The sequence below is a fragment of the Notamacropus eugenii genome, chromosome 2 (genome assembly GCF_028372415.1).
Source record: "Notamacropus eugenii isolate mMacEug1 chromosome 2, mMacEug1.pri_v2, whole genome shotgun sequence".
NCBI lineage: Eukaryota > Metazoa > Chordata > Mammalia > Diprotodontia > Macropodidae > Notamacropus > Notamacropus eugenii.
In genome coordinates this window covers 77,221,986-77,245,073 of record NC_092873.1, presented here as the reverse complement: position 1 = coordinate 77,245,073, position 23,088 = coordinate 77,221,986, and the positions used below count along the sequence as shown (strand labels likewise).

At 38.5% G+C, this 23,088-nt stretch overlaps 1 protein-coding gene across 3 annotated transcripts in view; it reads right to left on the bottom strand.

The window, feature by feature from the left end:
* The window catches only part of MYH10 (myosin heavy chain 10), a 187,534-nt gene that overhangs the window by 5,047 nt on the left and 159,399 nt on the right, over window positions 1–23,088 (bottom strand). For all 3 annotated transcript variants that reach the window (XM_072641088.1, XM_072641087.1, XM_072641089.1), the window contains exons 27-39: window positions 21,582–21,726; window positions 14,769–14,975; window positions 14,223–14,327; window positions 13,205–13,357; window positions 12,470–12,718; window positions 12,108–12,320; window positions 7,687–7,899; window positions 7,368–7,529; window positions 6,590–6,718; window positions 5,536–5,624; window positions 4,311–4,434; window positions 4,001–4,209; window positions 2,023–2,131 (exon numbers count right to left, since the gene is read on the bottom strand). In XM_072641088.1, coding sequence (XP_072497189.1) covers window positions 2,023–2,131; window positions 4,001–4,209; window positions 4,311–4,434; window positions 5,536–5,624; window positions 6,590–6,718; window positions 7,368–7,529; window positions 7,687–7,899; window positions 12,108–12,320; window positions 12,470–12,718; window positions 13,205–13,357; window positions 14,223–14,327; window positions 14,769–14,975; window positions 21,582–21,726 — 2,107 coding nt within the window. The remainder of the gene's footprint in view (window positions 1–2,022; window positions 2,132–4,000; window positions 4,210–4,310; window positions 4,435–5,535; window positions 5,625–6,589; window positions 6,719–7,367; window positions 7,530–7,686; window positions 7,900–12,107; window positions 12,321–12,469; window positions 12,719–13,204; window positions 13,358–14,222; window positions 14,328–14,768; window positions 14,976–21,581; window positions 21,727–23,088) is intronic.

Sequence of the window (23,088 nt, the reverse complement as noted above, 5' to 3'; positions counted from 1 at the left end):
GTACAGGCCTTCTTCTTTCCCCTAACCCTCCCCACACCCCTGCCTCAGTGCAGGCCCTCATGACCTCATGCCTTGACTGCTTTAGCAGCCTGTCAGTTGGTTTTCCTTCCTAAACTCAGTTGTCAAATTGATTTTCCTAAAATGTAAGTATGGCCATAGCACCCACCTATTCAGTCATTTCTAGTGGCTCCCTACTAGTTCCAGAATCAAATATCAAATCCTCTGCTTGGCTTTTAAAGCCCTTCATAACCTGGCCCCTTCCTACCTACTCCTGTCTTCTTATACCTTACTCCCCACTCCCTTTTCATGTACTCTGTGATCCAGTGACACAGACTCCTTGCCGTTCCTTCATTTCTTAAGTCCCCAGTGCCTTCATCAGCTGCCCCCCTCCCTACAATGATTTCCCTCCTCGTATCTACCTCTTGCATTCTCCCTGCACAGATCTTGTTTGAACGAAGTCACTTACATGCTGACTCCACTCATTAAGATTGTGAGCTCCTTGCCAGCAGGGACTGTCTCGTTTTTCTTTGTATCTCCAGGGCATATGCTTAATAAATGTCATTTAAACTGTCTAGTCTTCCCTTTCTAAGTCTCTACTTACTACTCAGTATTCAATTATTTATTATAAAATAAATTCAAATGCTTCAAAGGTTCTTTAAAAAAATGCCTAACATAGATAATAGGTGCCGGGTAGAGGAAGACGGAATAGAAGTGAATATTCTAAAACAAATAAATGGAGAACTGGAGGGAAAATTTTTCATCAGGGAATTTTTTTACTGGAAATTGACATAGTTGCTCTATAAATGGTGCATCGGATCATAAAAGGGAAGAGACCTTTTTGATAAAGTGCTAATGATGGAGTGATGGTATGGAGAAATCAAGACAGGAGTACTAAGTACTAAAGAGTAAAAGTACTAAGATGTAATTTTATCAGGCTAGATAATTTATCCTTGAACACTGAGGTGTTAAGGTATTTCCTGAGAACAAGACTGAAGAAGTTCCTCAACCAACCTGATGGGATAATAACTAGATACTGGATAAAGCAAATGGCAGCACACAAGGGACTTGTGACTGACACAGGATCAGCCATGCCTGGGGGGCTTGAGTCCTGGGTCACAAGTTCACTCTTTGTCCTTTCCCTTATGCACTCCTGCAGATTTCAGCAAAGCAGGAGGGAGGAAAGGACGAGAGATTTTGTTCCACCACACACTCCATTTTCTTGTCTGTCCCCTCAGCCTAGACTCTACTTCTCAGAATCCTTGGCCTCCTTCGAGGTTCATCTTAAGTGCACCTGCTGTAGGTATCTCTTGGTGTTCCCCCCAACCCTCACTAGCTGCCAGAGCCCACTCTCTCTCTCTCTGTTTCTCTCTCTCTCTCTCTCCACACACACACACACACACACACACACACATACATCTTGCAAGTACCTATTTATGTATGTGTGAACTTGTATTAGAATGCAAGCTCCATGAGGCAGGAATTGTTCTTGTCTGTTCTTTGTATTCCCAGTGTTTAACACAATACTTGGTACATCTCATGCTTAATAAATACCTCCTGATGGATTGATTGGGGAGGTCAGGAGGCCAGCTAAGCCCAGAGCTGCAAACTACAACTCACACTAAGTGTGTCCAGTGATGAGGAGGCCCGGCTGATGCCTCACCCAGAACCCCACAATGCTGCAAGTCTTGAGGGGCCTTGACCACACTTGTACCTTTTGTGTGTGTATCTCTGCTAGCAGCCTCTGGTATCTGTCTACTCTGGTGTTGTCTGTATTTAGGGAACTACCACAGGATAGAAAATAGAAGGATAGCAATGAACTGTCACCTTGTTACATCTGAGAGAGCAACAGCTGAATGTCTTAAAGGCATCTTGTATGGAGGTGACATAAAAAAATGAACCATATCCATGTGAATACATCAACAGCCCTTTTAATGCCAACGTCTTCCAGCAGGAATGATCAGACGCCAGTCTAGGGAACAGTTTAAAAAACACTGTCTCACCATGAACGTTTCCTTAACTTACCTGCTCTTTGTACTGATCGGCATGTCGACGTTCATCTTCTACCTGCATGAAAATCTCTTTTAACTTCTTCTCTGTACGACGAACTAGCTTGTTGGCTGCTGCTCGTTCCCTGTGAAAATGACACATGTGCCCATGCTGAAATTCTACAAACAGGACTCTTAAGGAAAAACATTTTTTACATTCCCTCAACCTAGATCTAGGTCTAGTTGGGTAGAACTCAAAGGAAACTCTCAATGCATCCCATGTCAAGGAAACACTTCTGAAATGTCTAAAATGGGTTCTTGTTAAGAGAACATCTATTTGGGTAAGTCTTTTTTGGTCCTTCTTTATCATCAGAATTGTCACTGAATTGTCTCATCAAGCACACAGGAGTAGACAAAAGGCTAGAGACCTGGGGTTGAATCCTGGTAAGACATTTCCTCGCTATGTGACCCTAAGCAAGTCTCTTCCTTTCACCTATGTCTGCCTGAATTTCCTTAGCTGCAAAATGGGGACAACAGCACCTATCTCCCAGGGTTCTGAGGACCAAAAGAAATAATATTGGCAAAGTGCTTAGCACAGTGCTTGGCCCCCAGAAGAGGCTACATAAATGCTTGTTCCCTTCTCCTTCCCAAATCCAATGACATTACATTTATCCCTATAAAATTTCAAATTGCATTCTTGGGTTAAACTAAACAAAAAATACTGATCTCACAAGTGCATGATAAGGAAGGTGTGGCTACATAGCAGTTTATCTAAAAAATATGGGGTTTCTGGTAAATTGCTAATCCAATTGTAGAATACATTAAGAGAAGAAAATGTCTGGGACATTATGGGGAAACAATCTTGTTGTGTTGTGCCCTGGCTGGATATCTGGAGTACTTAAAAAAATTCTGGTACCAGATTGTAGGAAGGCCATTTGATGACCTGGAAAGCAGCCAGAAGAGGGCTGCCAGGGATAGTGAGGGCTCTCTAAGCCATGGGAACTCTGACTGAAGGAGACAGGGTTGGTTACCCTGGAGATAAGAAAACTAGAATTCAAGTATGTGAATTCTGCCATGTGGAAGAGAGATTAGCGTTCCTCTGCTTGGTTCCTGAAACCAGAACTAGAAACAATGAGTAAAAGTTATAAATAGGCAATTTTAGCTTTAATGTACAAGAAAGTTTCCTAGCACTCAGAGCTATGTACCAGCTAAATGAATTGCCTTGGAAGGGTTCGCTTTCACTGATGTCCAAGATTGTATGACATGCTGTAAGAGAGACTCTTGCTTTTGGGTAATCACCTGAGGTACTTTCCACTCTGAAATTCCATGATGTACCAACTCATGTTATTTCCAATTTTATTTTCTTTAGTGGAATAACATGATATAATGGAGATAATAAAGACAACATTTTTATACTGTTTTTAAAGTTTACACTGGTTTTTCCCCATAATCTTTGAGATGTAACCCTGAGCCTCATTACTGTTTGTACTTGATTAAGTTAATTTACCTCTCTAGGCCTCAGTTTAACATCAGTGAATGGGGTTGGGGAAAAGGCTGATTGAAATCCCTTCTAACTTTAATCTTTGCATTTTTTTTTTTTACAACCAGAGGTTTACTTTTGAACAATGACATAATAAAGTCAGGAATCCTGAGTTTGAGACCTTGATTCTGGTACTCATTCGTTAAGTATACAGGATAAGTCACTTATTTCCTCTTGACCTTAGAGTCCTCTTGTAAAATGAGTTACACTAGAAAATCTCTAAGGTCCCTTTTTCCAGTACTGATATTTGAAGATATCTCAAGGAAAACAAAGATGTTTTCTGAACTACAATTGTTCCATACTAGCAAGTTGAAGAATATAAATACACATGTAAGAAATGTTGAATTATAGGCAGAAATGGAAGCTTAATGGACCCAGAAAACCATCCATTAATCAGTTTGGCTTAGACTTTGACTGTGCTTCCTTATTACAACGAGTTGGTAGGAAAGTGAAACACTTAAGCTGAGACTCTTACTTGGCTTCTTGTTCGAGCTGTTCCTCCATCTGCCCAATCTTTGCTTCCAAAGCAGAGATGGTGGCCTTGAACTTAGACTTCACTGACCCTTCCAGCTCCTGCAGCTTGGCCTTCAGCTCTTTGCTCTGTCTTTCCAGCTGCTGACGGGCACTCTCACTCTTCTGGGCAGCACTGCGCTCTCCAGCCAGCTCAGAATTGAGGGTGTCTACCTATGGGGGGAGGGAAGAAAGGCCAGCACATGTTACATCAGGAGAAGCCCTTTCACCCCATGTGCTTCGAGAGTGAAGCCCATCTTGGGTGACCAGGTTACCTGCAAAGTGGCCTTCCGGAACCGGTCATTGAGGAGCTCCATGTTACTCTGCTCCTCCTCCAGCTCCTCCTCCAGCTGTGCGATACGAGCCTCCAGGCGCCGTTTCTCATCCAGTAAAGAAGATCTGGGAGGCAGAAGGACAAAGTGGTAAAGGGAGGTCACGGAAAATGAAGCAGATTGGTTCTTTATGACAGGTTCTGTAATGACAGTGTGACTAGAACCCCTTCCTTCCTCCCTCACTGACAAAATGAAAGGGTTGAAACAGATGATTCAAGGTCACCCCTAGCTTTGAAGTTCTGTAACTGCACCAGAATAATTTACACAATAACAACACTATAGGAAAAAAATGTGAGAGACTTCAGAACTTTATTATTAATGCAGTGATACTGTGACTCCAGAGGACCAAAGACAATTCACCACACTCAGCTCCTGCCAGAGAGCTGACAGACTTAAAGTTTAGAATAACACATGTATGTATTTAGACAGAATGTAAGAATTTTTTTTTCTGAACTATTTTTTTGGTTGTTTAATGAGAGGAGGTCAATGAGAAGGAAAGATAATAAATGCTAAAATTTTTTTAAAGTTCTATGGTTCTATTTTCAGTGTTATAATAAAAATAGAGAATTCAATTAAATTCAAGTGATGGGGAGAGAGAAGATAAGTCAGTTACAGGGTCTATCTAATAAGAAAAGTGATTCAGGATCTTTAAGTGAATCAACCCAGACCCTAAAGAAGTTTGAAAAGGATCCTTTATGAAAAGTAAATCCACAGGAACAATTTCCATGTACTGTAGTTACCAAATCCTATGCATTTTTATAGATTAAAAACAGTGGTTGTAATTTTGGAATTATGGATAATGAATATTTAAGGTATTCTAATCAAATCAGCCAACATTTATTGAGTGACCATGTCAGGCACAATTCCCAACTGACATATTTAGCATACTCCACTGGTACATTAATGACTGTCTTGGAGTCACAGATCTACTTAGTGGCAGAATAAAACCAGTATCCTGACTCCTAATCCAGTGGCTTTTCTGCATAAATGTATCATCAAACAAACCCAAACACAAATCATGGTTCCTGGATTGCCTACAGAGTTACTCTTCCTAAGAAAGGCAAATACACTAAACAGGCCTTATCAACTGGACTACCCAACTGAAAACAGCTGCGTTTTGTCATTAGCTCCTAAACCTTTCCTGTTAGGGAATAAGTATTTGACTCACTTCCCAGAAGCACTGTTGGCTATCTCGTCAGCAAGTTCATCTCTCTCTTGTTCAGCATGTCGACGGGCTCTTTCAGAAGAAGCAAGTTCCTAAAAATGTTCAGATTGAGATACTTCAATTCATCATTTATTTATTTATTTTGGAGGTGATATTTTATTTTTTCCCATTTACATGTAAAAATAATTTCAAACATTCATTTTTAAAAATTTTGAGTTCCAAATTCACTCCCTCCTTCCCTCCCAATTGAAGGGCATCCCCTCAATTTTCAACTCTTTATCACCACAGAAAAAGGTACTATATTTTCGTACAAATAGGTCCTCCCCCCTGCCACTTTTTTGATCAGACTGAGATATTTTTAGGCAGAGCTCTAGCATTGCTAAAATTTTCTCCAAACAAAAATTCCAATGAACAAAGTTTGGCCCTCAGAAGATCGATGCTTTTATTCATATGTACTACAAAACATACCATACACAAGAAGCCATCCCTGAAATCCATCTGAAAATGACCTTCCCAAATAGTAGCCTATTAAGCAGCCAGAAATGATCACACTATTCAAAGGAAAGGCCAAGTCTACATTATTTATTTTAACAGTATCTGTCGAACTGAAGAAATGAAAATGTCCTAAATTTATTCAATATTACAATTGCAACAGTGAATGTATCAGTAAGGAAATGTACAACTACACCTCCCTCAGCAACTGTGACTCAGTTCTAAGCATCTAACACTCAGTGTCTGAGTAGCTCAATTAAAAATCACCATCATTTTTCTAGCCAGATAATGTTTAACCTGTAACAAATATTGAAGAAAGATGCTACAGAAATTGTAAATAAACAACCAGGTTATTAAATAGCTCACCATGCATAATGGAATTTCTTTATAGATAATAAAAAAAGAACATTGGTCACAATCAGATTTGATATGAGCCAAATTCTGGAGAAAAGCACAGCCTATATTTAGATCAATACTGTACTTCCCTGATGATGGAGATTATTTAAATGGGAACAAGACACTGCAGTTTGAAAAAAAACAATTATTTTTCAGGACTGCACCTGACCTCTTGTAGTTGAAGTATTTCTGCTTCAAGACTTTTTAATTTTTTTTCATTTTCCTTGGACTGAGCAAAGATCTCGTCCCGGGATGCACGGGCTTCTTCTAATTCACGCTGGTAGTCTTTCATTTGTGCCTGTTTTTAAGAAGAGTATTTTGGGAAGCAATTTGGTAGTTTAAATGAATAGCATGAAAAAATCCTTAATATAAAGTAGTAATAAAAGTGCAAAGATTAAAACATTCCTTTCTAGATTACTAAATATTTTTTTCTGGTTCACTTTTATCAGAATGTCACCAAAGGCCTAAAAGCCTGGTAATGAGGAAATGGTATGGGGACCTGGAAGCTTGATAGCTTTGTTTTGCTGCACCTTCTACTGAGGATGAGCCCATTATGCACGCTCTCAGGAATTCATACCTAAAGAGGTATGAAATTTGTTTTGTACCAAGTAACGTGCCTGATCTCCATCTTTTACATAGGCAGTCATGAGGACATTATAAGGCACGAGCATAGTTTCAACACATAAACCTTTAAAGTTTGCAAAGTCCTTTTATGTATATTATCTCATTTAATTCTTACAACAACTCTGCTTTGTCATCTCTATTTTAGAAATGAGGAAACTGAGGCCAAGGGAGGTGGAGAGAGTTGCTCAGGGTCATGTCTCTGCTAGAAAGGACTTGAGCTCAAACCTCAGTGACTCCCAGCCAGGTGCTGCAGCTGCTGCACACCTGGCAGAATGATGATCTAACTAAAATGAGTGGGTGGTGGCTGGCCTGGTTTCACATACCTGAAGTTTTCGAAGCTGTTTGATCACTTCGTCCCTTGCCTTATTTGCAGTCTCTATTTGTGCCTCAAGGTCCTTCAGGTCCATTTCCATTTTCTTCTTGGAAGCAACTGCAAGAGCTCTCTGTTTACGCTCATCCTCCAGTTCTGCCTCAAGCTCACGCACCTGACATAGGTTTATACTTGGTTAATAGATACACAGAGGACGGTTTCTCTCCTATTTTATAATGGTTCTCATCAGCTGGGTAGATGGAATGGTAACAGAATTATTATTAGGATCTACAAGTACAAAACACCCCTCAGAGGGATGTTTGAGGGCCCACCTGTTTAATCAGAAGCCTCTTCTTCTCTTCATTCTGTTCGTCTCTAGTCTGCAAATCTCTCTCAAACTGGGCCTTCATGGCTTGCATGTTGACTTCCAGACGAAGTTTAGCATCTTCTGTAGCCTGGAGTTCATCTTCCAGTTCCTCCAATTGTGTCTTCATTTCCTCAACTTGCTGTTCCAAGGCCCGTTTGGATTTTTCAAGTTCATGGACCTAGGCCACGAGATGTCACAGAATCAGAGGTTTAGAGGCAGAAGGGGTCATAGGGGTCCCAGAGTCAGTAAAGAATTCATTTCAGAGCCTGGCTTCAGTCTAGCTTCCTAGGTTTATTTCATGTTACTTCCCTGGCTCACTTGTTCTTCTTTCCCTTTGGCAGTCCCTCTCCTACGGGTCTGACATGGTATATGCTGTTCCATGTGCCTGGGTGCCTAGAGTGGGACACCCAGCCCCACCTGCAGGTTCTACCTCCTAAGGTGAAGCCTTTCTTGAACTCTGCACTTGTTAGTACTCTTTCCTTTCTCAAATTATCATCTCTTTACAAACTGTTTCTTGAAGTCATATATGTTTTATTTGGGAATGTCTCTTTATAGTTGATATAAGCATAACTGACAGGCAGACTGGATATGGGGGATGGGAGATAGTGAGGAGCTGAGGATGACACCTAGGTTGCAAGTATAAGGGACTAGGAGCATGATGTTGCCCTTTGCAGTAAGAGGGAAGGCAGGAGGAGGATAGGGTTTGGGGGGAAGAAAATGAGTTTTGTTTTGTATACTTCGAGCTTAATATGTCTACTGGACATGCAGTAGATGTCCAGTAGACAGTTGGAGATATGAGATTAAACATCAGCAGAAAAGTTTGGCAAGATAGGTAGATCTGAGGATAGTCAGAATAGATGATAATTAAATCCATGAAAGTTGATGAGACTGCCAAGTAAAGTATTATACAGAGAGAAGAGAAGAGGGGCCAAGGACAGAACCCTACTGAACATGTATGGCTCGAGGATATCATTTGGATTAGGACCCAGCAAAGGACACTGAGAAGAAGCTGTCAGATAGGTAGAAGGAGAACCAGGAAAGAATGGTGTCCCAAAAAGCTAGAGAGAAGAGAGTATCAAGGAGAAAAGAGTGATCAACAGTGCAAAATGCTGCAAAGAGGTCAAGGAGAATGAGTACTGAGAAAAGGCCACTGCATTTGGCAACTAGGAGATCACTGGCAACTTTGAAGAGAACAGTTGTGGTGTTGGAATGATGAAGTTGGAAGACAGGCTGTCTAAGAAGTTAAAAAGAGAGTGAGAGGAGAGAAAGTAGAGGCACCTATTATAGACAGCCTTTTCAAGGAGTATAGCTACAAAGGGCAGAAGAGATATAGGATGACAGAAGGGTTGGAAGGATCAAGTGAGGGATTTTTCAGGATGTAGGAGCCATAAGTATGTTTGTTAAGAAGTAGGGAAGGAGCCAACAGACAGACTGAAAATGTGATAATATGGGGACCAAAGAAGGGAAAATCCATTGAAGCAGAGGAGATGCAATGGGATAGCTTGAGTAGGTGTAGTCTTGGTAAGGAATAAGGATACTTTATCATGTGAGACAAGAATGAAGGAAGAGATAGTGGCAGAAAACATGAAAGTAATATGAAATGAAAAAGAACTCATGACAAATGGCCTCAATATGAGGTAAAGTTCTCAGTTAGATCAACCTGAGTTCATGATTTGCCATAAATAATCAAGAACTGCCTTACATAAAACCTAACAATTTATTATAATTTTCTAGCTTCTTTATTTAGACCAGGGCTTCTTAGTCTAGTTCAGGAATGAAGAACCAGTGGCCTAGAAGCCACATGTGACTCTCTAGGTCCTCAAGTGTGGCCCTTTGATTGAATCTAAACTTCACAGTACAAAGCCTCAAGGCCACAGAGGTTCCCCACCCCTGGTCTAGTTGAAATCTGTGAAACCCTTCTGAGAACAGTATTTCTAAATGCATAAAACAAAATACATAGGATAACAAAGGAAGTCAATTATATTGAAATAAAGTTATCAAAATATTTTTTAAAATAAGCTCATGAATCCTCAACGACAGAAACTAAATTATTCCTGAATTTCTTTTCTTAAAATTCCCATTCTTTAAATTCATATTCAGGAGGGGTGGAGCCAAGATGTCAGAGCAGAAGGATGCACCTCTAGAAGCTCTCCCCACAAATTCCATAAAAAACTGTAAAAAATGACTCTAAACAAATTCTAGAGCAGCAGAAGCCACAAAAGAGATTTCCAGCCCAAGGCAGCCTGGAAGGCCAACAGGAAAGGTCTATCGCACTGTGCACAGAGCAGAGTGCAGCCTAGCCTTGGCTGCACCATGGCAAGGACAGGACTAGAGCGGGCTTCAAGGCACCACTGGCAGCAGCTGTGGGTCCCAGATTCCTCAACTCACAAACGCCAAAGACAGCTTGAAAGATCAAAGAGAGAAAGCTCTTTCACTTGAGTGAGAATGGAATGGAGCAGTCTAGCCCTAGCCCTAGGCAGCTTCCATTGTTGGAGTCCTGGCCTAAAGGCCCTGGAGGAATTGAGCAGCTGATTTCAACGTCAGCCCTGAGTGGCAGCCCAGGGGGTGAGGAGGAGTGCTGGCTGGCATGGTGGAGCTGGCAGAGACTTTGGAGAGGGAATCCTACTCCCAGACCAGAGCACAGACCAGGAGAGGAGTAAACTCCTCTCCATTGATTGTGCCACCTTGGAAGAAGTGAGAATTTAGAGGTCCCCAGAATATACCCTCCTCTTGACAAAGAACTCAAAAGTCAAGTAACCGGCTGGGAAAATGCCCCCCGCAAAAGGGAAAAAGAATAAATTCATGCTCAAAGGTCCTCAATATCCATATTATGACTGTATCAGTCATTCAAAGTAAAAGGCAGGGAGGGGTGTTTTCCAACAGTACCAGAACTTAAACTATGCTATAGAGCAGTAACCATCAAAACAATTTGGTATTAGTTAAGAAAGAGGCTGACTGGTGGAATACATTAGATACATAATATATAGAAGCAAATGAGCATAGTAGCTTAATGTTTAATAAAGCAAATCATCCCAGTTATTGGGGTAAGAAATTACTATTCAACAAAAACTGCTAGGATAACCGGAAAACAGTTCAGCAGAAATGAGGTATAGATCAAATTCTTATATCACACACTATTACAAACACCAAATGTGTATATGACTTAGATACAAATGAAAATAATATAAGTGAATTAGAAGAGCAAGGAAGAAATTATTAGTCATAACTACGGAGAAGAGAAAGTTTCATAAGGACACAAAGAAGATAAAATGACCATGATTACACACAATTAAAACACTTTTGCACAAATAAAACCAATACAGTTAAAATGAGAAGAGAAGCAGGTAAATGGGGTAAAAAAATCTTTGTAGAAAATGTTTCTTGATAAAAGTCTCATTTCTAAGTTATATAGAGAATGTATTCAAATCTTTAAGACTAAGAGCCATTCTCCAGCTGATAAATGGCAAAAGATACGATCAGGCAGTTTTTCAGAGGAAGAAATCCAAATGATCAATAACAATATAAAAAACAGCTTTAAATAACTAATAATTAGAAAAATGCAAATTGAAGCAATTCTGTAGTTCCACCTCACATTCACTAGATTGGCAAAGTCGATCAAAACAAGAAAATTATAAATGCTGATGGGACAATGGGAAAATAGGTACATTAACGCACTGATGGTCAAGCTCTGAACTGGTTCAGTCATTCTGAAATGAATATGGAACTATATCCTCAAAATGATTAAACTGTGAAGACCCTTTGTCCTAGTCATACCACTAACAGAAGAGATTAAAGGAAAAAGGACATATATGTACAAAAATATTTATAGCAGCTCTTTTTGCAGTGGCAAAGAATTGGAAATTGAGGGGAGGCTATCAATCTGGGAATGGCTGAACAAGCTGTGGTATATAAATGTGAAGGAATACTACTGTACTGTAAGAAATGAGGAAAGTAATGGTCCTAGAGACATCTGTATAAGTTGATACTGAGTGAAGTGAGCAGAACTAGGAAAATAATTTATAAAACAGTAACAACTTTGGAAAAATTAGGGACTCTCATCAACATAACGACAGATCATGATGAAACATGCTAACCTATCTTCTGACAGAGGCGATGGATTCAAGATAATATATTGATATCATTAAATTTATAGCTATATATTTACATGTATATGAATGATGAATCATTACCTCTCTACCACAATGTAGGTAGCATGTTTCATACATATATGAACATGGTCAGGGCAGGAGTTTGTTTTGCTTAACTATACATGTTTTTAACGGGGGTTTTGTTTTTCTTTCTTTCTCAGTGGGGAGGGAGATGGTGGGAGACATTTTTGGTGATAAAAAAAAATTAAAACAACAAAACCCCACTTTGGTAACTTACATTTTTTCCTACGTCATCCTTTGAACTCATTAAGTCTTCCATATCAGTGCGCAGCTGCTTGTTCTGCCTCTCAAATTCCTCCTTTGCTTCTAATGCTTCTTCCAGAGCTCGGGCCAAGGACAAGGCTTTGGTCTCTTTCTCTCTTGCCTCTGCTTCAGCTCGATCTCTTTCTTCTGCATATCGAGCAGAAACATTCTTCTCTTCTGCCAGGAGCTGCACATATCAATACAATGGAAAGTTTAACCCTAAAGTGTACTTCTATCTTGTGTCAACTATTACACAAGTAAAGGATTGACAAATGAATTATGAGATCCTTTCTACTGGATCTCAAGTTCAGAAGGAGACATTAACAAATTGCCTACTTGATCAAACTTCTTCTGCTTTTTCTCTAAGTTGGAGACAATCTGGCGTTGATGATCCAGATCCACCATTAAGTCATCAAGCTCTTGCTGTAGACGTGTCTTGGTTTTCTCAAGCTTGTCATAAGCCAGTGCCTTTTCCTCTAAGCGTTGGCTCAAAGCCTCCATGTCTTTTAGCAGCTTCTTCTTGTTCTCTTCCAAGTTTTCAATTGTTCCCAAGTCATCATCTACTTTTTTCTTAGAATCAGCCAACTAGATTTTTATAAGAAAAAAGAGGTGTTGTTATTAAAGAATCCAAATGCTAATCAATAGCTAAACAATCGTAGTGTTATAGAGGAAATATTTACTTAGAAGAGTCTATGAGGTAAGATTTAAATTTAAAATGTTTCTACTTGTTTAACTGTATTATAAATCAATTGCAAGCAAAATTTCAAGGGCAGTAGTCAAAATCTATAATTTATTTGGGGGATACAGTGAGTAGTCGATGATCTACAAATTTTAACTAAAACAAGATCTTACATGGTTCATAGATTCTTATATCTTCATTTAAAATATTCCCAGCATTGTGCCAGAATTCTCCAGGTTGGAAAAAATGTGCTTAATTCTTAAGTTAGCACAACCTAATTAACTGTCCCAAATGGAGCTGAAATAAGCCAGCCTCCTCATGATATCACTGGCTTAAGGGTTACATAGTCAGACCAATAACATTACTGTCTTAAAAAGAAAAGCACAGCACACCTGTGAATGCAAAACTAACACTTGTTTTTCTAGGCTCTTCCTGGCCTCTTCCTCTTCCTCCTGCTGCTCCTGAAGGTTGTTCTTCTCCTCCTCTAACTGCCTGATCCGGCTGCTGAGGTTCAACTTTTGGCGTGTCTCTTCTTGAAGCAACTCCTATGTTAGAAAAATCAATATGAACTTATAACAAGTATTCACTGTGGAACTGTTAAGTTTAGAAAACCCTAATATACAAATTCATAGTGAACTGAACACTTTTTGTCTCAAATTGAGACCTACAGAATGTGTAACAGATTTAAAATATAGTCCCAAACGATACGCAAGAAAAGTAAAAAAGAATTGTCCATAACTTTCTGCCAAATAAGTATCCACTTCATTTTTACCAATATTAAAAACTGTCTCTGCAAAGCACTTCTTAATTTCTAATATACTATACTGTTTCTCTGTATTATGTGAAAGGTTTGTAAGTTTTTATTTCAAGACTAGACAATATAGATAATTTACCACTGATTAATCTAAATTTCAAATAAGAAAGTCACTTCCTGATGTTTATATCACAAAAAATACATCCCTATATGTATTAGTGCAAGATGATGGCCTATAAAATCAGATTTCAAAGTTCCTGGCAAAAAGGGCCCACGGAAGAAACTATAACTATAACTACCAAGGACATTCCTTTGGAATTAAAACAACTGCTTTCTATGTTCAACAGCATCATATACTGTTATGGACCTGGGCACATGTGAGCGTGTGAGAGAGAGAGAGAGAGAGAGAGAGAGAGAAACAGATATTCTAGACATTATCTATTCTTTTGGGTTATCTGTGCTAACATTCTAAAATTATCAAGAGTGTACTCACCCTGTATAAAGTAAAAGACAAATATAACAAAAATAAGTAAGAGATATTGAGCTGCTTTTAACTTTTTAGCAGATGCAATTCAAGGACGAGTGTGTATTTCCTCTACGTATTAAAATGTAAGAGGAGAAATTTTATAAAGAGATTTTCCTTCCCACAAATGCACCTGTGTATCCTGTAGCTGCGACTCAAGACTGGCTGCATCCTTGGCAAATTTAATGCCCTTCTTCTCTGCTTCTTCCAGGAGGGCTGAGACATTATCCAATTCATTCTGTAGACAGGAATAAAAGTCCAAATTCAGCATAACAGTAAGCAGGCTAAAAAAACATCAAAAATTACCGTACTCAGAATATATTAGATTACTCATGCAAGAGTTATGAAGATATGGAAAAGAATTACACAGGATGAAAAGTGTGGAGGGACTCTGATCTGCGATTATTAGAAATATTGCTAATGAAACCAGAGCCAGGAACCACACTGGTAAGCATCATTAAAACCAACCTGCTTTTAAGAATAGGAATTTCATCTCCTAGAGAAAGACAGTATGAACAGGAAACACCTTTGAAGTGCTGGAATATCAGCATTTACAACTAGTGAGTCTTCACACCTCTTCCTCAAACCCACAGCACACCAACAGAGCATTTTTACATTGGTTAAAAAACAGGAAACGCTATCACTGATTTGGGTAAAGAATGAAGGTTTTGTAACTTACCTGGAGCTTATTTGCTTTTTCAGCAAGTTCCACCCGCAGCCTGTCTCCTTCTGTGACCTTGGCATGTAGCTCTTGTACCTGAGCATCTAGTTTCTTTCTCTTGTGTTCAGATTCAGCCTTGACTTGCTGTAGTACCTTCACTTCACAGGCCAATTCCTTGTTATCAGTCTCTAGACCTTGCTTGTTTTTCTCAAGGTTTACTTTGAACTATGAGACAGAAAAAGCCCACGTGAATAGAAATTATTTCATAAATGCAACTATTTTTATAGCACTACACGACGCTTTCACCAAGAAGACTGTTCTTTGAATATGTGATCTATTTCTACACAGGGACCATGTCTCATTAAATTTTTTATCTCCCTCATACTACATGTGTAGAAACCAGGCTAGGACTAGAAAATCCACAAGATAATCTTGCTTTTGACAGATCAGAGATCTCCAAGACACCTAATAAATATCCTTCCAAAGGGCATTCTTATGCTTCTTCATTTTTTTTAAAGAGTATCACCTCATTTATCATGTTGACTGACACTATAACATTGTGGGACAAACAAAATAAGCATGAGACTTGTTCCCTGCCATGAAGAAATAGACCATTTCTTTGGGGTAAGAGGAAGACTAATACATTTAAATTAATGTTATAGAGGCAATGTAAATAAAATGCTGATGTGAGTAGGATAAAGAAATAATGAATTTTGTTTTGGTACACACTAACTGATAGGACACCTACATGGTAATATCCTGAGCTATGAGAGTGGAATACTGAGTGTGAAGGACGACAAACAGACACATTAGCATATTAGGGTAGAACTAACATATCTTGATGCTCAAAGTGGATTTACAACTCTAATTTTAAAGATCATGTCAAGTACTAGATTACAAATGGTACTTACCTTTTAACAGCTGTGGCTAAGAGGAACTGTTATTAATCAAACAAGGGGTAACAATTTATACGGAATTAAGAAAGCAGAGTCAGAATAATTCAATGACTAAAATGTAAATGAAACAGCCAACGCAAAAAACCCCATGTGGTCAATATTAGTGCCTTTCTGTAAAGACTTAACAAAATGGATTTCTGGCACACATGGTTGGCTGAATATCCTGCTCTCAAGTACCTACTCTGCTCATACTAGATGGAATAATAGTTAAGAAACTAGAAAAAGTCACTTCTACTCCAGGCCTATAGAACGGCCAGCAAGATGCCCACAGGACACATAAAACCACCCGCAAAATGTATGCCAGTGCAAACAAGCCCCTCCATCCAGACCAGAATAGTTCAGAGACAGGGTCAGTCTACAAGGTTCTTGTGGAGGCAGCAAGAGCAAGAACATATGTTGATTTAATTTGGAGGTTCTTAATTATTTCTGCAGAGAATTTCTCTCCCTTTTCATCCTTTGCAACCAATATTGGTACTTAAACTGCAATTATTTTCATGCTGGTCTTTTTGCAAATACTTATTTTGAGTAGTACAATAGGAGACAGCCAAACATCTCATGAAATGGTGTTTCTTTACTACTTCTGAGAAGTACAATAAACCAGCTCTGCCAATTGTTGTATTCTCTTTTTCAAGTCTCCATGAGCTTCCATTGAGTTCCAACTTTCTTCTTTACCCTGGTTTCAATTATAGTTAAATATCAAGGTTGATATGATTCAATTCCTCCAGGACTATTTCTACTTAAGGATCTCATATATAAAGGATCAACAACTAAATTAGTTTGCATAAATATGTGACTTGGTATTCTTCCAACTCTCTTCTACTTTGCTAACATTCCTGCAGAAGGGGAAGGGGACCTCAGAGAGCTGAAGGGCCAGTTGTTTCATGGTTTACCAAAGCCAAAGAATTCAACACCGAGTGGGACTAGTGTCTCTAGACTTAATGAGTCTAGTCCTCAGAAAGCTGACTCAGACTGTTGACAGGACCGTGCTTTGATGGACTGATCTCAAATATAAGCATTTTGTTGTTATTTTGAATGGCATGTCCTTCTCCTTTATTACTTCTTGGATTTTGCTTTTATTATACAAAGATACTGTTGATTTCTGCAGGTTTCTTTTGTTGCCTGAAACTGCTGAAGCTATTAACTGTCTCAATTAGTATTTTCTCATGATTCTCTGGGATTTTCTAAAGTAAACTACAATGTTATCAGCAAAGAGATAGTTTTACCTTTTATTTACCTATAACCATGCCTTTTAATTGTTTTCTATCATCTTATTGCTTTTGTTAGAATTTCTACGACTACTTCAAACAACCATAGGGAGACCGGGCACCCTTGCTTTACTCCTGTATTTACTGGGAAAGAATCTAGTATACCTACATTGCACATAATGCTTGCCTTTGGTTTTACATACTTTCTATAATATTAAAAAATATAATAAAATGCCTATGTTTTTCATGCAAATTATTGTTATACTTTGTCAAAGCCTTTTTCTCCCTCTACTGGGATGAGATAACATGAAATACTTAGGAAAAAACTCTCTATTTTATAGAAATAGCTAGGAAAACTGGAAAGTAATTTGGCAGAATTAGGCTTACCTCAACATCTTATACCATATCCCACAATAAATTCAAAGCAGACACATGATCTTAATATTAAACACCATAAAGAATAGGAGCAGATCATATACCTGCTATAGTTATGAGTAAGCAATGAATTTGTAACAAAACAAGGAATACAAGCAATTACAAAAGATAAAACTGTGATTACATGAAATTAAAAAATTTCTGCACAAACAAAATTAATGCACTGAGGCTAAGTAGAGAAGTGACTGAATGGGAAAAAATTCTTTATATCATATTTCCCGGACAGAAATTTGGTGTCTAAGATACAAAAACATACACACAAAAGATCAAATGCTATTCACCAATAGGTAAGTGGTCAAAGATTATGAACAGTTATCAAAAGAATTGCAAAATATTACTAGAACCACATGAGAAATTGCTCCAAATATCTAATAATGAGAGATGCAAAATCAAAATAACACTGGAGATTCATCTCACACACAAACTATGACACATGAACATAATGAAATACTTTTATGAACTAATTCCCAGTGAAAAAAGCAATGCCACGACAATAATATGTATCAATGTAGGTGGAAAGATTCAACGGAAGAATCAAAATGTTGCAAAATGATGAAGGACAAGTAATGCCCCAAAGAAAAGACATCAAAAAACAATCAATTCCACAAGTCAATAGCTATGGAGTATCACGTATTTTCAGACTTTTGTCAATGTATTGATTGGCTTTGCTGGTTTTTTCCTCTTCCTTTTTCTTTTTAAAATTTATTTAGTATTTTATTTTTTCCCAGACAGAGGTGAAAACAATTTTGTAACATTTGTTTTTAAAACTCTGAGTTCCAAGTTCTTTCCTCTCTTCCCCCCTTCCCCACAAAACAAGCAATTTGATACGGGTTATACATGTGTAGTCATGCAAAACATATTTCCACATTAGGCATGGTGTGAAAGAAAACTCCTACCTCCTACCTACCCCCTCCCCGCAAAAACCTCAGGAAAAATAAAGTAAAAAAAGGTATGCTTCAATCTGTGTTCAGACATCAGTTCTTTCTTTGGGGATAACATTTTTCATCTTAAGTCCTTCAGGGATATCTTGGATCACTGTATTGCTGAGAATGGTTAAGTCATTCACAGCTGATCACCTTACAATGTTGTGGTTACTCTGTGGACAGTACATTCCACTTTGCACCAGCTCGTATAAGTCTTTCCTGGTTTTTCAGATACCATTCTGCTCATCACTTCTTGCACTACAGAAGTATTCCACCATAATCACATACCACAATTTGTTCAGCCATTCCCCAACTCACTGGCATCCCCTCAGTTTCCAAATCATTGCCAACAGAAAAGAGCAGCTGCCAATATTCTGGTATATACAGATCTTCTTCCTTTTTTTTTTTTAAATTTCTTTAGGGATGCAGACCTAGTAGTGGCATTGCTAGGTTAAAGGATACGCATAGTTTCATAGCCCTTTGAGTATAGTTCCAAATTGCTCTTACAGAATGGTTCCTAATCAGTTCACAACTCTACCAAGGATGCATTAATATCTCACTTTCCCCACATCCTCCATAACATTTGTCATTTTCCTTTTCTGTCCTTTTAGCCAATCTAACAGGTATGGCATAATACCTCAGAATTGTTTTAATTTGCATTTCTCCAATCCATAGTGAGTTGGAGCATATTTTGTATATGGCTTTGATTACTTCATATGAAAACTGTTCATATCTTTTGATCATTTATCAGCTGGGGAATGGCTCTTTCATAAATCTGATTCAATGCTCTGTTTGAGAAATGAGACCTTTATGGGAGAAACTTGCTTTAAATTGCTTTTCAGTTACTACTGCTAACTGTGTTCCTCCCCCCATTTATTCTATTCTCTCTCCTTTCACCTTGTCCTTCTTCAAGTGTTTTGCTTCTAACTATATCCTCCCCCAATCTGTCCTCCTTTTTCAACACTCCTCCACTTCTTATTCTCCTTCCCTCTCACTTTCCTGTAGAGCAAGGCAGATTTCTATATTCAATTGAGTGTATGTTATTCCTTCTTTGAACCAATTCTGATGAGAGTAAGGTTCACTCACTCCCCCAACCTCCCCTCTTTTCCTCCACTATAAAAGCTTTTTCTGGCCTCTTTTATGTGAGATAATTTCTCCCATTCTATCTCTCCCTTTCCCTTTCTCCCATTACATTTCTTTCTCAGCCCTTCATTTTATCTTGTTGTTAGCTATCGCCCCTTCATATTCAACTCACACCAGTGCCTTTCTCTATATATACACTCCTTCTAACTGTTCTAATAATGAGAAAGTTCTTATGAATTACAACTATCATTATCCCATGTGGGAATGTAAACAGTTTAACCTTATTAAATTCCTTAAGATTTCCCTTTCCTGTTTACCTTTTTGTGCTTCTCTTGAGTCTCATATTTGAAAGTCACATTTTCTATTCAGCTCTGGTCGTCATCAAGAATGCTCGAAAGACTTCTATTTCACTAAATGTCCATTTTTGCCCCTCATGGATTAGACTCAGTTTTGCTGGGTGGGTGATTCTTGTAATCCTAGCTCCTTTGCCCTCCAGAATATCATTTTCCAAGCCCTCTAATCCTTTAAGGTAGAAGTTGCTAAATCTTATATTATCCTGACTGGGCCCAATAAACTTGAATGTTTCTTTCTGGCTGTTTTCAATATTTTTTCCTTGACCTAGGACGTCTGGAATTTGGCTATAATATTCCTGGAAGTTTTTATTTTGGGATCTCTTTCGAGAGGTGATGTGGATTCTTTCAATTTCTATTTTACCCTCTGGTTTGAGAATAGTGTTGCGTGTTGCGTGATGATGTTTTAAAGGATGATGGCTAGGTTCTTTTTTTGATCATGGCTTTCAGGTCAGTTGTTTTTTACAATGCGATATTTCACAGTGTCTTCTATTTTTTCATTCTTTTGGTTTTGTTTTATTGTTTTTTGATTTCTCACCAAGCCATTAGCTTTTATTTGCTCAATTCTAATTTTTAAGGAATTTTCTTCAGTGACTTTTTGTATCTCCTTTTCCATTTGGCCAATTCTACTTTTTAAGGAGTTCGTCTCTTCACTGGCTTTTTGGACCTCTTTTACTGTCTGGCCTAGTCTGTTTTTTTAAGGTGTTATTTTCTTCAGTATTTTCTTTTGCATCTCTTTTGGCAGGCTGTTGATTCGTTTTTAATGGTTTTCTTGTATCACTCTCATTTCTCGTTCCAATTTTTCCTCTATCTCTCTTTACTTGGTTTTCAAAATCGTTTTTGAGCTGGTCTGAGAATACTTCATATTTTGGGGGGACACTTTAGATACAAGTGCTTTGACTCTGTTATCTTCTTCTGAGTGTGTTTTGATCCTCCTTGTCACCATAATAACTTTCTATTTTTTTTTCAGAATCTTTTTTTATGTTGTTTGCTCATTTTCCCAGCCTATTTTTTGACTTTTGACTCTTTGTTAAAGTAGGGCTCTGCCTCCATGGAAGAGGGTGCACTTTAGGATTTTGTGCAGTTGTTTTCAGAGATATTTCTAGGTAGCTGTAAGTTTTCAGTTCTTCCAAGGTGGTATGATCTAAGAAGAGGTGTGTTTACTATTTTCCTGGCCTGTGCTCTGGTCTGTTGGTGACCACAAACACTCTTTTTTCCCCTGGGACTGTGACAGAGGTTCCTGCAAGTTCTGATGTGTTAGTGCTACTAACAGGACTGTGACCTGGATCTGAGTGTCAGCAAATCAACAAAGTCCTGCCTCAGGACCTTGGAATCTCCTTCTGAGCAATTGTTCAATCCTCTTACCATCTGTGGGCTGAGAGTTCTGGAAGTAGCTGCTACCTCTCCTAATTCAAGGCCTTTCCTGGTTTGCTAGGGCTGGGTGTGTACTTGCGTTGGCCTCTGCTGGACTGTGCTTCACTCTCACCCAAGTGTAACAGAACTTTCTTGTTGACCTTCTAAGTTATCTTTGGCTGGACAATTATTTCACCCTATCCTTATGTGAGTTCTGTTGCTCCAGGAATTGTTTTATAGCATTTTTAAAGGTATTCAGAGGGGTTTGGGGAGAGCTCAGGCAAGCTGCCGCCTTTCCTCCACTTGGCTCTGCTCTCTTCCTCTTTTTCTTTAAAAAATATTATTATACAGGATAGCACTTTAGGAGGGGAAAACAGGTATACTAAAAGAATTTGTGTGATATAAAAAAATAAAATATATCAATAAAATTTTATTTTAAAAAAGAAAATTATTGTAATGAACAATGAGATATCTAATTTGGGGACTGGTTTTGAGAATAATATAAATGACTGAAATTTTTATTTACCCTTTTAGCCTGTTCAAGTTGTTCAGAGAGTTCCTCCAGGGCACTAGCATGTCTCTGCCTGATGTCCTGGATTTGAGCTTCATGGTTCTTAGTTTCTTCTTCAATAGCCTTCTTCAGTTCAGCTACTTCCTGCTCACGTTTTGTCCTACAGAGAGAAACCCAGAATTATTTTCTTAGTAAATTTAAGAATTGGTAGTACAAAAACACATCCTTTTATAGATGTTTTAGTTCCTCAGATACTGTATTGTAATAAACTGTAATAGAAAAGCTAGTTCAATTGGTATTTTATGAGAAGAACCAGTATGGTGTAATGGCAGCCCAGAAACCAGGGTTCAAATTCCAAGCCTGTATTTTACTATCAGTGTAACCTTGGGCAAGGTCACATGGGCCTCAATGTCCTATTCTGTGAAATGGGGATAATAGTTTACTCACACCAAACCCATGAAACATGCAGGTAAAATACTTCATAAACTTTGAGGAATATAGAATACGATTAATTATTAGACCTACACCTCAATAACTGGGCAGCCTTGGTCAAGTCATTAATGTTCTCTGGACCTCAATTACTTTCTCTCTATGTAAGAGGAGGCTGGATACACCAGGTTTTGTTCTAGCCCTAGCAGTCTATGATTTTATAAGTTAGAAATTTTTAGTTGTCGCTTCCTATAAAAATTTGTTCATTCTACATACTGCTTTTACTGGAAAAGGAGCAAACAGCAAGCTGCTATCTAAACAGCAACAACATTCATGAGATAATATGGTACAAATTCAACTCCATCTCCTCTGCAGTCTCCACACGCAGAGTGATGATCCTGCAAAACTGGAGACAGTTAATCCATGGTTGGTGAATTATATAAGGTAGAGAATAGGATTTTGGGAGTACAGCAGTCATGCTTCATGAAACAGGAAAGCCTCTGTGTTTTCTCCCCAGTGCCAAACATAAGGCCTTGCATTCAGAACTCACATAAATACTTCTTGCATGCAGCTGTCATTCTTGGGGAACAGTGTTTGAGCAATAATAAAGTCATCTTACGTTTGGATTAGGCTTCCCAGTTTTCAAAATACTCTTACACAGCTACAGTTGTGAGACAGGCTGAGCAAAGATTAGTACTTTAATTTTATATCAAGAATCCTGAGGTTCAGAAAAGTCGAATGACTTGCATGAGGTCACAGAGGTGCTAAACAGGCCTGAGATGAGATCCCAAGTTTTCCAAGTCCTCATCCAAGGTCCTTCTGATGCTACATGCATATACTACAGGCATATTTCAAGGTATTCTAAGTTAGGTAGGACAGTATTGGGGTTGAGGGAGAGAGAACAGTAGCTATAAGCACATGAGCACAGTCTACTGATGCACCAGAACCTTTTAGCAGAGGGACAGTTACCAACATGTATTAACTATTTATTGTATAACGCACAATCTAGGAGACCCAGAAACAAAAATGAAATAGTAACTAACTCACAAAAAACTTATATTCTACAGGAGAGAAATAGCATTCACACAGGAAA